The sequence below is a fragment of the Aspergillus eucalypticola genome (assembly GCF_003184535.1).
Source record: "Aspergillus eucalypticola CBS 122712 chromosome Unknown BO83scaffold_10, whole genome shotgun sequence".
In the NCBI taxonomy this organism is placed as follows: domain Eukaryota; kingdom Fungi; phylum Ascomycota; class Eurotiomycetes; order Eurotiales; family Aspergillaceae; genus Aspergillus; species Aspergillus eucalypticola.
In genome coordinates this window covers 785,516-800,559 of record NW_020290284.1, presented here as the reverse complement: position 1 = coordinate 800,559, position 15,044 = coordinate 785,516, and the positions used below count along the sequence as shown (strand labels likewise).

At 49.8% G+C, this 15,044-nt stretch overlaps 6 protein-coding genes across 6 annotated transcripts; 5 read left to right on the top strand and 1 right to left on the bottom strand.

Annotated features, from left to right (window-relative positions):
- Positions 1-222: 222 nt before the first annotated feature.
- Positions 223-1,784, top strand: BO83DRAFT_426492 (uncharacterized protein; the record flags this gene model as incomplete). The annotated part of the gene is made up of 3 exons (XM_025535285.1): positions 223-270; positions 1,499-1,708; positions 1,770-1,784. 3 exons carry the CDS (start codon positions 223-225, stop codon positions 1,782-1,784), a joined length of 273 nt encoding a protein of 90 aa, XP_025388998.1.
- Positions 1,785-3,626: 1,842 nt separating this feature from the next.
- On the top strand, positions 3,627-4,680 carry BO83DRAFT_336658 (GFA family protein). The gene is made up of 3 exons (XM_025528455.1): positions 3,627-4,152; positions 4,236-4,444; positions 4,502-4,680. Exons 1-3 carry the CDS (start codon positions 4,032-4,034, stop codon positions 4,580-4,582), a joined length of 411 nt encoding a protein of 136 aa, XP_025388997.1. The 5' UTR covers positions 3,627-4,031; the 3' UTR covers positions 4,583-4,680.
- A 388-nt stretch (positions 4,681-5,068) lies between these two features.
- Positions 5,069-9,488, top strand: BO83DRAFT_407765 (putative citrate synthase; the record flags this gene model as incomplete). The annotated part of the gene is made up of 11 exons (XM_025533990.1): positions 5,069-5,318; positions 5,362-5,559; positions 5,610-6,359; positions 6,415-6,497; positions 6,548-6,620; positions 6,784-7,039; positions 7,087-7,393; positions 7,574-7,956; positions 8,020-8,288; positions 8,567-8,718; positions 8,788-9,488. The coding sequence occupies exons 1-11, from the start codon at positions 5,107-5,109 to the stop codon at positions 9,486-9,488; spliced, it is 3,384 nt and encodes a 1,127-aa protein (XP_025388996.1). The 5' UTR covers positions 5,069-5,106.
- Positions 9,489-10,404: 916 nt separating this feature from the next.
- On the top strand, positions 10,405-12,481 carry BO83DRAFT_416731 (Zn(II)2Cys6 transcription factor domain-containing protein). The gene is made up of 2 exons (XM_025534715.1): positions 10,405-10,938; positions 10,995-12,481. Exons 1-2 carry the CDS (start codon positions 10,461-10,463, stop codon positions 12,023-12,025), a joined length of 1,509 nt encoding a protein of 502 aa, XP_025388995.1. The 5' UTR covers positions 10,405-10,460; the 3' UTR covers positions 12,026-12,481.
- On the top strand, positions 12,241-13,294 carry BO83DRAFT_18106 (uncharacterized protein). The gene is made up of 2 exons (XM_025526473.1): positions 12,241-12,430; positions 12,498-13,294. Exon 2 carries the CDS (start codon positions 12,523-12,525, stop codon positions 13,162-13,164), a length of 642 nt encoding a protein of 213 aa, XP_025388994.1. The 5' UTR covers positions 12,241-12,430; positions 12,498-12,522; the 3' UTR covers positions 13,165-13,294.
- Positions 13,295-13,540: 246 nt separating this feature from the next.
- On the bottom strand, positions 13,541-14,514 carry BO83DRAFT_18144 (YbhB/YbcL family Raf kinase inhibitor-like protein). Its single transcript, XM_025526475.1, has one exon. The coding sequence runs from the start codon at positions 14,324-14,326 to the stop codon at positions 13,691-13,693; it is 636 nt and encodes a 211-aa protein (XP_025388993.1). The 5' UTR covers positions 14,327-14,514; the 3' UTR covers positions 13,541-13,690.
- Between the last annotated feature and the right edge of the window lie 530 nt (positions 14,515-15,044).

Sequence of the window (15,044 nt, the reverse complement as noted above, 5' to 3'; positions counted from 1 at the left end):
TATAGTAGAAGATATAAGACATACTTCATTCTACACTGCAACGGTCATCGGCGGAATTCCAGCATCGATATATTCATGAAGCGACGGAATTGAGTTATATCTTGGAACGATGATTGACAACACCAACTGCATACATAGTATCCTTATGCTACCAAGAAAAATTACTACTTTACCAGACATAGATAGTAGGAAAAACGATGACTAACCCGCTAGAAGGGTGCAATGGCATTGGAACTTCTCGCGATGCTCACACGTATGCGCACGCAGATGGTATGTCTGCTAGGACATTCTCCCTCAACAAGGGAAGGATACCCCGATTACCATAGCTCCTTAGTACTTGCCCCTTCATTTGGCTACAGAGCTCATGGCGTGAGACTAGTCCCAGTGGCTTGGATCAAATGTCAGCTTGAGATGAGGTCATCAGAAAGCCACATGCCTGAACCACCATCAACAGTAACACAATCTGCCTCCCTTTTCCTTCCAACCCCTATGGTTGCTGATGCGGCCAAGCGCATATGTAGCGTACCACCCCTTTGGTACAGTACTGTAACCCTTCAAGTGACACGATTGTAGATCGGGTCGGGACGCATGGGTAGTGGCTTTTCCACTGAAGACCTGCAAGTTGCCGGCCAGGTCTCTAGACCTAAGATTCTATATCAGACCACATTCTTGGCGAAATACGATGTTACTGTGCCACAGACGCACCAGAAGGTTGCTGCTACATCGAGTGATGTGACGTGACACTGGCGAAGGTGCTTGCGTGTCTTTTAGGATTGTTGCAGTAGAAGCACTCGCGTGCTCGTGGAGCAGAGCGTTCTTTGTAGACGAATATAGACGTTCCTGAAGGCGTCCCGATATTACAACAGCGCCCCACCGTTGGATTCGCAATGGAGGTTGCTTTGAGCTGTCATTCCACCCATTAGTCTGAGTAAATCGCCATATTTTCCAAGGTGCAATTACTGGACAATAAGAGAATGGATGTGGATCAGTGGCCGGGGGGGGGGGGGGGGGGGGGTGGTTGTAAACATAGCAAAGTCTCTAAGTAGAGTTCTGTGAAGGCGCAGTGACGACAAAGGTCCACACAGACTATTTGGTAGTAGCGACAAAATTGGTAGTATTTGGGCCCAGCTAGATTCAAACAATTACGGAGTCTTCCGGTGGCTGTCCTTCGGTTGTTAGTAGAGACATATCCTGAAAGCCAAACCACAGCACTTGAGCCAATATCTGCTTCTAGAAACTGATAGCAGCTTTGTCATTCTCACTAGCCATTGTACCCATACCTCTTCTTACTATCCGTAAATAAATCTTTCCTGAACCTGATGTGCTCTGGGGTGGCAAAAGGGGATGAATTTCAATGAGAAATTGGAGGCTTTATCGCCAAAGCCACAGAGCCACATTACACAGGAGGATGCTCGAGATCTTCACGCGGCGGAGCTAAGAGCTTCATGGCTGCTCCTTCTAAGTAAGTGAACATATCTGATGAGTATGTCTAATGTAGGGTCGCGCCTTCAACAAGGCACCTGGTCCTGGGTCCGTCTCCGCGCAGGTCCGATCGATAGCAGACCGTAACGAGGCCCTTGGGGTCCCTGCTATACCAGGAGAGGCTTCTGTGTACATTACAAAGGATGATGCGAGGGAGGCTCAGCATGCTGAATCGACAATACATGGCGGAAAATTCCCTCGCGGTGGGATTGTGGCAGAGATGCAGGTAAGTGTAAAAAAAATCAATATGTTGAGGGGCCCTTACCTGTCTCTGATCTTGAACATAGCTGATACTGGTCTAGAGTGCTGCTGACAAAATCGAACATGCTTATCGGGGCTAACCCTACTAAGACTCAAGTTTGACAGAATTAATCACAAACAAATAGTCCATAGCAAGCAGATACACCGGAGTCCATTAGCAGGAATGATGACAGTTTCAGATCGAATTCGGTATTCTGTTTGTCTTATTTGTAACAAATATAACCACTAGCAATTTGTTACTCTGTGCAAGATAAGCCACATATTCGAACATCTGGGCATCAGATAATGAATAAGTCCGAGACATGTCTTAAGAGAGAGAACGGATGGCTAATTTTAGCTTCTGTCATTTCTACATAACATAATCACAATTGTTGTGCAGACCTATCAAGTCACAACGAATGTTTTGCAAAGCACTACGAAGTCCACGTTATGAGCTGAGCCTCGCATTGAGATGCATCTCTGTCTGTGAGTGGCTTCCGACAACCGAAAACATGGACTGGTTGAAGACCAGTCGGTAGCTTGCCATACGATCATATTTGTTCCATGTGTGATCATTGACGGCCCTTATCACATCTCTTTCCCTGGTCCATAACTCGCATGCCTTTCGCTCAATAGACACCCTGTCTACTGCGAATATAGAATACATAGGCAATGATTGGGTGCATGGCTTCGCATATGCAGAGTGATCGAACGCATTTGGGTCCTTCCCAGAAAGGTTATATTTCCGTAGATGCCAATCGGCTATTTTGTTTTAGAAACCGAACCAGAGCCCGAGTTGATGGTGAACTGGAAGCTGTCACATCCAAATCTCTACGCCAAAACCAAAACATGATGCAGTGGCATACTCTCTGCAGCTCTGTTTGGGGGCCATCCTTTGGGATTATCTGACATCTTGCTGCACAGTTAGTGTCATGCCCCAGGAGTAAGCAGCGTACGACAAAGTGCAGCCTAGGCCATGAAGACCGACCAAACGCAGGGGTGATGTTGAACGCGAGTACATCTGTTTGCTCTCGGCAACGATGTACAAGTTTCTTCATGTCTACCTACACACCGTGCTGAACATGACAGTGCTTCAGAGGACAAGGTTTCAACTCCAGCAGATGATAGGTCGAATCATGGATCAAACATGATATCTGCCCAAGTAGGTATCAAGCCTTCCGGGACATTGTGCTGCATACGTGACTGGAGATGTTGAGCAGGGATACCCCGCGCAGATCTGACATTCGCCCAAATTTTGGCATTCGGTGAGCAGATAATTGCTTTTGCCGACACCACACACACACACACTATGACTCGGAGCTCACGCATGGTGTGGAGTAATGCACAGGAAGCGTCTTTTGCTCGGTTGACCGGATACTTCACGGGCTTTGAGGTGACCTCAACAAATCCCCCGCCGACCCGCGTGTCGCGAAGCTGTCGGCCAGCGATCGGCGGCCAGTGCTCCCCCATTCGGGATCAAGAATCTCAAATCTCCACGATCATGGACTACTAACTCAGAGCACATTGCCGGTCATCTCCGGGGTAGAGCGTGACAAATCTTTGTCCGGAAAGAGTAGGACGGAAAGAGGGACCAGCACTGCACCTTATCCGGTTCAGCATGGTTTGTGGACTGAAATTGACACGTCTATTGGAACAACCGGCCACACCATTTCGGGATGGCAGCATGTCAAGTGTGCGATCAGCACCCTGATTGATATGGGGCAGCTGGAGGATGATTGGTGAGAGTGCAGGGCAGTGCAGTGAGGGAGTGATTGGATTCCGGCGTAACTCCGTAACTACTACCGCGGCTGGTTGCGAAACCTGCTCTGAGAGAGAGGGAGAGAGATCCACTCGCTGGAAATGGAGTCCGAGAAAGTGAGCAAGGGGGGCTTAGAGCAGAAGTTTCTTTTTGAGGCGCAACAAAGAAAGGAAAGCAACCGTGCATCGCATCGAGGGACGAGTAGTGGAGAAATTGGAGAAACGAAGCAGAGGTCGTCCCGTGACGCAAAGGCGCGCCCCTCTTCAGGGCATGACAAATTGTTGTTTTCTCAGACGGTCGCGGCCAACGCCAATTCCAGCCCATCCAGCCATGTCGTCAACGAGAACGGCTTTCTTCCACCGGATCCTTGGGTGATAATCTTCTCAACCTCGCGGATGGGCAAGATGTCAGCTATAAATACGTCGCCTCGTCTTCCACTTTTCTCGAGGGTCCTCATCTCGTGAGCACCTTGGTCGCCTTCAGTCTCTCCTTTCTCTCCAATCAGCATTCTCCAACACCCTCCCCAATTCTCCATCCAATTATTGCCAGAATGCCTTTGTCCGGCCACTGCCTGTGCAAGGCTGTCACCTACACCGTGGACATCGACGCACCCCTCATCGTGGGGTACGATCATTGTGACGACTGCCAGCGTCAAAGCGGGTCAACCTACTGTAGGTGTTCTCCTTGGCTCCCCCACCTCCAGCCAAGTTCGAACTAAGCAAGGCCGTTCCATGGTTACTGACCTTCCCAACAGCTCTAGTTGCCGTTGTCCCCAAGGACAAATTGACCGTCAATGGACCCATCAAGAAGTGGTCTGGAACGGGATCCTCCGGCCATGCGGTGCACCGTCTCTTCTGTTCGGATTGTGGCTCACCCATCGCGCATGATCCCGACGCGGCCCCAGAAATCATCGCCCTGAAAGCTGGTACCTTTGACACAGAAATCAAGAAAAATCTCAAGCCCGTATGTTCTGCGATCCCGGGGAATAGCCCCCCTTACTGATTTAGATTTCTCTTTCAGGACACCGAGATTTGGACCGTTAGCAAGCTTCCTTTCTGCCAGGAGCACTTGGAGAAGCCTTTCAAGAATATGCCCGAGTAAGCAAGCACCGAATGGAGGGTTCACAAAACATGCTATGATATGACGAATATTATGCAATGTAGTTATTATTGAAACAATTCTATATTCATCGAATTCACTTTCATTTCTTGGAATATCACACCCTTTAACCAACCAGTCCCGCTCGTTAAGAGGCCTGTAAAGAGTGAGACCTGGCCACCAGCGTTGAGAATCGGTGTTTAAGTGCTTTTAAAGAATGGCGTGCCACGACGGATCAAGGCATAGTACCACCATGGCTAACTGCCAGATACGCGAAAAATTTACTCCGCAAGAAGCCGAGTAAGCTGCAACGGACGACTGGAACATTGATGACGGTCAATTCTTGGGAAGCAACACTGTCGAAAACTTGGAAACCCGAGACAATCTGTTATTGCGGGCATTTGCTCACCACCGGGAAATTATGCCACGGTCCCAGGCGATCTTAAAATAATGGTTTCGCCAATATGGCGGGGCATCTATGCCACAGAACTCGACTAGCGAACCCGCTACGGAGCATCGTCAATTCAATGTCCTCCGGAATACTCTATGTCAAAGACTCGCGCACCGATGTGCAATATGAGATCCCAATCCGGAGAAATGCCGTCTCGGCCGTGGACTTCAAAAAAATTAAAGGCCCAGAAACGGGTGCCGACCGTGCAGATCAGGTCGCTGGTGGCCTCAGGGTACATGACCCTGGGTTGAGAAATACTACTGTTGTGGAGACGGCCATAAGCTTCTCGTACGAGTTCCACTGCAGTGGCGGAAGGACCTGACTGTTCTAGGGATCATGAGAGGAGTTTGCTTCTTTTCCGCGGCTACAGCTTGGAGCAACTTTGGCAAAGCGATTTCGAGGACGTACTGCATCTCCTTGTCTGGGGATCTTATCCGACAGTGCCGCAGAGGAATAATCTCAGCCACAAATTGACAGAGGCCATGCTAGCCGTGCCAGATGATGTGCAGAGAACGATCTGGAGCCTTCCGTAAGTAATTCGGATCTGCGTCTGCCATCGCTGATGAAGTGTCTGTCTAGAGGCACCTCGTCGCCGCTGCCGCTCATTGTTGCGGGCCTTTCGGCTTGTCTAGCTAGTCACCCTGACATGATCCCGGCATCGCATGATGCTAACATGTATCGGAATAATCCTGAGGATACCGACCGTGCCATAATCCGAACTGTGGCTGCCTACGCTGTGGTATTTGGCCTTGTGAATAGTCATCGGAAGGGTCTAAAATTTACGCCGCCATCTAGGGGAAGGTCATACTATGAAAATCTTTTTGTGATGGCGGGACTTGTGGACTCGAGGACAGGTCGTCCCAATTGTGTCAAGCTGTCTTGCTTCCGGCGGTTTTCTATCCTCAACTCAGACCACGGAATGGCATTGACAGTCTTCTCTGCTCTGGCCACATCATCATCCTTGACGGATCCTATCTCCTGCTTGATCACGGCCATAGGGTCGGCGTGGGGGCCGCTGCATTTCGGCGCCACAGAATCCGCCAAGAGAACCTTGAGGGATATTGGCGAGGCCGAGAATATACCAGGTTATATTCACAACGTGAAGCAGGGACACGTGAAGATGTTTGGGTATGGCCATCGCTCGTACAAAGGCATCGATCCGCGAGTACCGCCCATCCAATCCATACTGAAGGATCTGGATATGTCTGCAAACAAGCTTTTTAAACTAGCCGAGCGGATTGAGAGCGCTTGTTCGAATGATGCCTACTTCACAGAGCGGGAGCTGTACGTGAACGGTGACTTCTACGGACATTTCATCTTCACGGCCATGTACGGTGCCCGAAGGAAAGCGTTGCTCGATTGGACCCGCTGCTGACACGTGTAGTGGCTTCGACCCGGAGATCATCCCAGCGGCTATGTTGGCCCAGCGGATCATGGGAATCATGGCGCACTGGCGGGAGTACATGCGTAAGCCGTGATGCGACGGTAGGATATCGGGACTTTCTAACAACCTACAGTGACACGCGGCAAGTTGTTGCGGCCATCACACATCTACACAGGGGAGGCAGAGGAACGACTATTGCCGAAATTGTAAGTATGGTTGAATGGTATATACGTCAGTTGTCACACTAGGTCATAGAGCAAATCATGGTTTTCACAAGCATGCAGTATTCGTCTAGATGTAAGATAATCTTGGCTGGGACAACTGAAATCCTCCGATTTCGGGCATAGAGTGGAAGATCATGTCAAACAGTCAGCAAGACCAAGCGACTCTGGTGGCAGCGAACCAGCCTGCCACCGAAGGCACATCCCTGCTGGCTGAACAGCCCGCGAAGAAGCCATACTCGATTTTTACACCTGGCCAGAAACGGCTCATCATCCTAACTGCCGCGCTTGCGTCCAGCTTCTCACCACTTTCCGCTAACATCTACTATCCAGCTTTGAACTCTATTGCTGCAGACTTACATGTCACTAGCTCGCAGATTAACTTGACAATCACAACATACATGGTACGCGTGGAATTTCTCATCAGCAGCTGGCTGCACTGACCGAACAGCTATGTCAAGGTCTCGCCCCGGCCTTTATGGGATCCTTCGCCGACCAAGCCGGCCGTCGACCAGCATATATTCTTTGTTTTGCGGTCTATATTACAGGTAATATCGCGCTCGCCTTGCAGCACAGCTACCCGGCGCTGCTGATCCTTCGCGCCATCCAGAGCTGTGGTAGCAGCGGCACCGTCGCGCTCGCTTCTGCTGTGGCTGCAGACGTGATAACATCCGCTGAGCGCGGTACATATATGGGAATCACGTCTGTAGGGATCGTCCTTGCGCCGTCTGTTGGACCCCTGGTTGGGGGGATCCTAAGTCAGTACCTGGGTTGGCAGGCCATTTTCTGGTTTCTTGCAATAACATCTGGGGTATTCTTTGCCCCCCTCCTCATCTTCTTCCCGGAAACATGTCGCAAGATCGTAGGTAATGGCTCCATTTCACCATACGGCTGGAACCAGTCTGGCCTGGCTTGGTACAGACATTGGCGCAATCCAGCACCCGCGACTACCAATACCCCGGGCCAAAAATCTTCGAAGATTGCCCTTCCTAATCCACTAACCACGTTGCGTCTTCTTTCGCACCTCCCAACCGGGCTCGTCTTACTGTCCAACGGCCTTCTCTTTGCCAGCTACTACGCTGTCACTGCTGGAATCCCATCACAATTCAAGGAGACCTACCATCTGAATGACTTCGCAATCGGATTGGTCTTCGTTCCTGCTGGCGTGGGATCCCTTCTAAGCACAACCTTCAGCGGGCTCCTGCTCGACTGGAATTATCGGCGTCTACGGGAGCAGTTCGGGTCTCCGATTCTCCAAGCGCACCAACACGGAGCATTTCCAATTGAGCGGGCCCGAATCCAAATTTGTCTCCCATTGACGGTGTTACCCCTCAATCCTGACATTACTTGATGACGTTATTGACTGATGAGTACCATATCATAGCTTCTAGCAGCCTTGTCTATTCTAAGCTACTCCGCGCTCATGAGCCTAGCCACGCCGACCCTCTCCCATGCTCTTGTCCTCATCTTCGCCATCAGCTTCTCGATCACAGCAGCCTACAACATCATGAATATTCTGATTGTGGATTTGTACTACAGTACACCCGCCACAGCCATGGCGGCGAATAACCTGGTGCGGTGCTTTCTAGGAGCAGCAGCAACAGGACTAGTGCACCCAGCCATGATACTTTGGGGAACTGGATGGACATATGGGTTGGTGGGAGGAATGGTTGGGGCTGTAGTGTGTCCGTTGTTAGGGTGGGTGTATGTGAAGGGGATGAAATGGAGATGTGCAGATGAGAGATATAGACCGGTAGCAGAATAGTGATAGTGAGAGCCGATTGCAATAATCACCGGCTGACAATAATTCCCGTTCTGTTACACTGAAGTCCACGATAGTTTAAATAATAAAGACTCAGATCTAAGACCACGTTCATGACAGCTCGCACACTATCTAAACCTCTACACCTTCCACTAACAAATTCCTGAAGCACCATCATGAACTACCATCTCCTCATCTCCCTTCTCATCCGTTTAATCACTACCCAAATCATCGACCCCCTTCCACACTATCCCCAAACCCTCCATCTCCACTACCCCAACACCCCATGGATCCAACCCGGCGACACCCTCCAAATACTCGGTATACCCTCTCCCCACCACCTCCCTCTTCCCACCACACACCCCTAACCCAACAATAACAGACACGAAGCCCTCCCAATCCTCAGCACCCAGCACCTCCCACTTCACCAAACCTACACCATCCTCTTCCTCGACCTCGACGTCCTCTACAACCACACCACAGCAACCGTCATCCTGCACTGGTACCAGCCCGACCTAATCCCATACCCCAACAACACCAACATCCTCTTCCCAAACCCCCAAGTCCCAACCAGAAAACCAGCACCCTACATCGCCCCCCAACCCCCTACCAACTCTCACCACAGATACCTCTACCTCCTGTACACTCAACCACCCAACTACACCTTCCCAGAATGTTTCGAGCACATACTCCCCCCTACCGCGGAGGCACGAGCAGGGTTCGACATGAAACTCTTTGCAGATGCAGCGGGGCTGGGGACGCCCGTAGCGGGGAATTGGTTTTACGTTAGAAATGAGGTGGACTTACCTACTGGGAGTGGTAGTGGGAGTAAAGGAGGAGTTGCTACCTCTACAAGTATGAGTACGGCTACAACGACGACGACTTCGATGAGGTGGGTTGAATGCGATTTGAGCAGCAGCAGCAGCAGCAGCAGCAGCATTAGTACTTCTGTTCTCACTACCAGTACTGCTATTGCTGCTACCACTACAACAACTCATCGACCCACCGACTCCCGGAGCGAAACTACGCTAGCAATGAGTAACAACATTATCGAAGAAAGCCAGGTCCAGGCCCAGGCCCGACTCAGCTAGCGCTATAGCCTAAATCTGACCCAACAAGGTGGTATGGTAAAACCTTACTTTCTAAACGAAGAACAAATGAATGAATGAATGAATGAATCAGCACGCACGAACCATCTACCATATTCGTAAAAAGGCACCGCGCCAACGTAACACAACCGAGGGGGATAGACCTACCTTATTGGGAACTCTCCCATCATGGGCAGCAGCAGTAGCAGCAGCAGCACCAGCACCAAAAGCTGAACAGAACTGATGACAAGCATATACTACACTACACTAGGCCACCCTACAATTAACACTTAGACCAATCCAGCCCATACAGACAAAGGCAAGCCACCCGGGGGAAGGGGGAGGTGGAGGGAAGTACGTCTCTCCCCAATCATCATCATGCAGAGGAGGGCAAGAAGTGTGGTAGGACAAACACTTAGTAACTCAGAACTCAAATTCTGAGTTTCTGGGCAGATGAGACGCGTGAAAAACAGTATTCTGCTTTGGGATCAGCCTTAGCGGTAGAAAAAATAGGAGTTAAGTGGGTAGTAGACTAGTAGGTCGTAGTGGCAGAAGGGTCGTGTGGAACGTGAAAAGATTTCTCTCGCCCATGTAACCTCGACTTGATCACCCACCCGTCGTCCAGTTCGAACGGGTTGCTTACTGTGGGGGAACTTATTTGCTGTGTGGTAGGGCGTGTAGGGCGTGGCATCATGGCGTGGCTCGGCGTGGCGTGGCGGTCAACTAGTTCATAGTATCCTCTATGCTGGGATTTGTGGTGTGTTGGGTTTAGTATGCTATGGCTACTACTACTAGTAGTAGTAGTTGTAGTAAGTAGTACTGATTGCTGCATACTATTAATATAGTCCATATAAGTAGTATGTAACCCCCTGGAGGATACCGAGACTACTACTTATCGCTTTGAATACTTTTAGCAGTACGTTAATATACCAGTGTTCTTATTATTCATACTGACTATATATCCATCTATCCAACATGAATGAACACCCCCATCCACTGCCTAAAAGCGTCAAAGTCCGCTCTACCTGCAACGCCTGCCAACAAGCCAAGATCCGTTGCAGCCATGAAAAGCCAGCTTGTCGTCGGTGTCAGAAACATAACATCGACTGCGTCTACAGCATATCGCGACGGTTAGGGAGGCCAGCGAAGAAGAAAGATGTCGACGACGAGAGCGACTATCGTCGCGATCGTGAGTTTCTAGATGGGCCTAGGAAGCAAGAGTCGCGAGCGCGGAACGGTTCCAAGAACAGTAACAGCAATAACAGCAGTAACAATAACAGAAAGAAGATGATGAAGTTAGAAGACGAGCAAGAGACTGTGTTGGATGATACTCTACTGCTACTGGACAAGGCAGGTGGGAGCCAAAGTGTTTTGGACCCTGTTGGTGTGATAGATTCGGTTCCAAGTTTACCGGGCGATTGCTTTTTGGATCAGGCTACTCCCACAGCTTTGTGTAAGTGTCGCTAACTTGTCGGCTATTATACCGCTGTGTGATGTTAATTGAAATAGTCGCGGATAGTGGCTTCGATCTATTTTCCGATAGCTGGGTGCAAGAGTTCATTGCCAACCCGCCGGTCGATCTCGCGCAGGAAGGTTTACTGCTGGATTCGATTGTGAGCAGCGTCAAGCCTGAGAGTACTGGTGGTCGTTCTCCAGTAGATCCGAAGCATAGCTCGACAAGCTTTATTCAAGATACACCGCTTATCGCAGCCACGACCTTGGAGAATATTCAGGATATTATGGACGCCCCATCAGAGGCAAAGTATCTGAAGGAGGACCCCCTGGCTTGGTCGCTGCCATTCTCCACGATGGACAATTTCCCAACCCGACAGATAGCCACCGAAACTACTGCATTTGCTCAAGCGAAGATGACAAAGAGACCATACCTATATGGCCTCCCTGCGGGAGAGATGAAACCTGTGTCAGCCGTTCTAGCGCCGCACGCATATCAATTCCAGTGTCACGAATACACGATCCAGGAATCGTTCAGGCAGATGTCGATCGCCATAAGGATGGGACCGTATATGTCGATTGACCATATTCTTCACTGTCAACGTATGCTGCTGAATGTATCCGATACCATTCTCAAATGTTGCGTCTGCTGCATCACGAAGAGGGATATACTCATGGTCATCGTTGTCAATATCGACAGTCTGATGACGAATCTGGAGGCTATAACGACAGGGGAAGCTGGGAATCCACAAAGACTGCTTTACAACGGGTATCATGAGCATATACTGCCTGATTGCAAGCAGGATATTCCAGGAAATGTGAGCAGACGGTACCGGAGTGGTGGACTGCATTTCAGGAGTCAAATTGATGCTTGTCCATTGGTAGTGGGCAAGTTCTGCGTCCAGTCTGGTGACAAGTTCTTCTGCATCTTGCAGATCTTGTACAGTCAATTATCGGATCTGCTGTCAACGGTCAAAAGAATCACACTTTATACGCAAGAATCGTCCGCTCGCGTATCTCTGACTAAGGATACTGAGAGGCGGTTGGAGGATGTTATGTTGCAGATGAAGAGGATGACTAGGGTGTAGGCGATGGCTCTGCGGTTCATAGTTTAGAGACTTTGTAGTGATCAGTTTTAAGTCGACTATTGGTTGCATTTTCCACGCCGTTTCTAGGCCGTATCCTGCTTCTGAACTCCCGTAGCTCCTATATCAGGAAACAATCAGTATTGCCTTCAGTTTATTGCCAAAGCAGGGGTCTACTTCTCGTATTCAGTTCAAGTCAAATTGCTATACGTCGACCAGCCTACCGGTCACAACGATATCTGTGCAACCCACTGCGGGTCGAATGACAACATGTTCCACGACGAACAGGCTGTCCAGATATTCTGGACCAACAAAGCCAATTCCTTCAAGGTTGACCGGAATTGTGAGGCTGCCATGAATCACACCCACCGAGGTCGTACTTGAATGGAACGACACGTGAAGGCAAGTATGAAGTTAGATTAAGTCATATTCCAAGCCCTCCATCACACAGCATCTGGAGGATGATAAGACTTACCATCAATAGAGAAGCCACATCAGCAATGTCAACGGGGTACCAAATGCCCCAGCACGCAAGCAGAATGGAACCGTCCACTACCAACTGCCCCTGCTCGATTAATGGACTTCAAATAATTACGGAGCTCCGGACTGTCCAGCCTGTTGTTGAACTCGGCACGGTTCTCGATATCGTTCAAAAGGTATATACACATGGCAAGGATGTACTCCAATGCCAAGACTGTCGAAAAAGCCCACACTCATCGTATGTGATGCTACCAGCATTGGCGGAGCAATGTCTCTCCCTATTTGAAGCCGTCTGTATAGCATATAATATTACGAGGGGGAACATGCTATTTGATCCATCAGTGTTGGCGTTCGAGGAGCCATTGCCGCAATTTATCTGTATGAGGAGTAAGACAGTGTTGGGGCAGATAGAGCTGGATGAAAGGGAGTCGGTGATGCTTGTAAGAACACTACTGGGGAGGAACTTAATGAAGATCTTGGAGGTGTTGGAGACCCTGCAAAAGATATTCAGGTCGTTAGGGAAAGAGGCTATTGAAGGGGGACGATGTGCGGGCCCCGCAACGCTACGGGCGTGTGAGTCTTCGGTTGAAGCCACCATGCGGAGGTTCGCAGTGTTCATGAAGCAAGTTGAGGATAACTCCGGTAGGTCGTTTATACTCTAGGCTCGTGGTTGTGGCTAACAGTGATTCGTGTAGGGGCGTGAAGGATGACGACGAGGAGTGAGGGGTGAGGACGAGGCGTACCCTATATGCTATGTGAGATCAAGCAAGTTAATAAATTAGATTGGGTTCCGACGCGTTAGCTCAGTCAATGATTAGACTGGTACTAAGACCAGCAGAATATGATGTAAAACAACACACGAATGTTCAGTCATGAGAAACATTGAGTCGAGAACATAATCGGAGAAGAAAGAACAACACGATGACGAGTTGCGAGGAAAGTCAAGTCGACAACAGAATTGAAAAGGGAAAACAGACGGAAACCAGTCACGAGAAGACCAGTTCAGAGAAGACCACTCCAAAGAATACCAGTCTAAGGAAGGTCAATCAATTCACCACATTCTGTCCAGATGTCATCCCAACGAGCTGTCTGTAATCCTTCCTAGACGTGAACCAAAGACGTGTCGAAAGTAGGTACTCGCATAAAGAGACGAACCGAGAAGAATTGGCGAAGGAGCAGATACGCAAGTTAGCGAGGCATAGTGCGCTGATAGGTGCCTAACCATTCACCCCATCCGATGACTTTGCCAGCCATGGCCTCCTTAATAACTGAAACAGTGGCCTTGTCTGGCTGGGCAATGTCAAGGGGCTCGCTCAGCGCGACGATGGTGAAAATGTAGCGATGATAACCGTGGCCGTAGGGGGGTGAGGCACCGATGTAAGACGACCCAAGAAGGTTAGGAACGTATCTCCAACCAGCGAAGGTGATGCGGCCAGGCATGTTGGGATTCATGTTAACGTCATCATCGTAGGCAACGAAGCAAGTGGGTGGAATCTCGAAGAAAAGACCGTGAACGAAGACCATAGACGGGATGGGGACGTCGGGATCTTCGCAAATCAGTACGAACTCTCTGGCTTCTCCGCAGCGAGGCATAGTCCATCGGAGGTTGGGAAATCTGCCTCCCTTCTCAACGTCAAGGTAGGTGTGATGGTCGAGGAGGCTACATCCGGGCAGCCCGCACTCAGGAGCCTCGAGCTTCATGTTTGGCTCAGGCAAGTGAGCAAAAGCGGCGGACTTGGTGATGAGGTTCTTGTCATGGCCTCTAACGTAGTACAACATTTTGAACAGCAAAAGCTGCAAATAGAGGAAGAGAACCGAGAACATGGTGTCGGTCCTCTGCAGCAGGTGGTATGTACGTGTGGAAAGGTTTGGATTATCAAAGGGAGTGTTCAAGACAAGGAATACTTAGAGAGACGGTAAGTGTTTGGAGGATGAGGGTAGAAGAAGAAGAAGGTGAAAAAGAGGAAAAGAGGAAGAAGGAATCCCGACGTGTTGTTGACAGAGAAGGGCTCAGCGCAGTCGTGGAAAAGCGCCTGAACCGGCCCGTGGCCGGCTGCCCTAGACTAAGTGACATTTCCATAGAAACAGCAGCAGTCTAGTGTTACCTTTGGTCAATTTAATAGCCGTCTGTCAGTCATACTTTAAGCCCAGGAAATAATGCCCCGCGTCTGAAAGAGGCTAGAAAGCCGTGGGAGAATGATTCACTGGATGAACAGGAGAGCCCTGAATGAGGCAATTATGGTGTAAAAATGTGCAGAACGGCGACAGGTTTCACGGTCAGGCATGAGCACAAGCACAAGGATATACCAGCCTGACGTGGAATCTAGTGAGGGCACATGAAGAGATGTGAAGCCGGCAAGCCAAGCCGATATCGATCGATCGGATCAGTTGCTCTGATAAGAACAGCCAAAGTGGATCCCCATGACGTAGCGTGCATTAGTGTTGAGTTGTGCACACTGCTTGGCTGAGTCAGCAGCACAACGCTGGTTGGACTCATCTCCGCAGGTCTCCGAGACCTCCGAATGTGACTTCGATCGTGTTT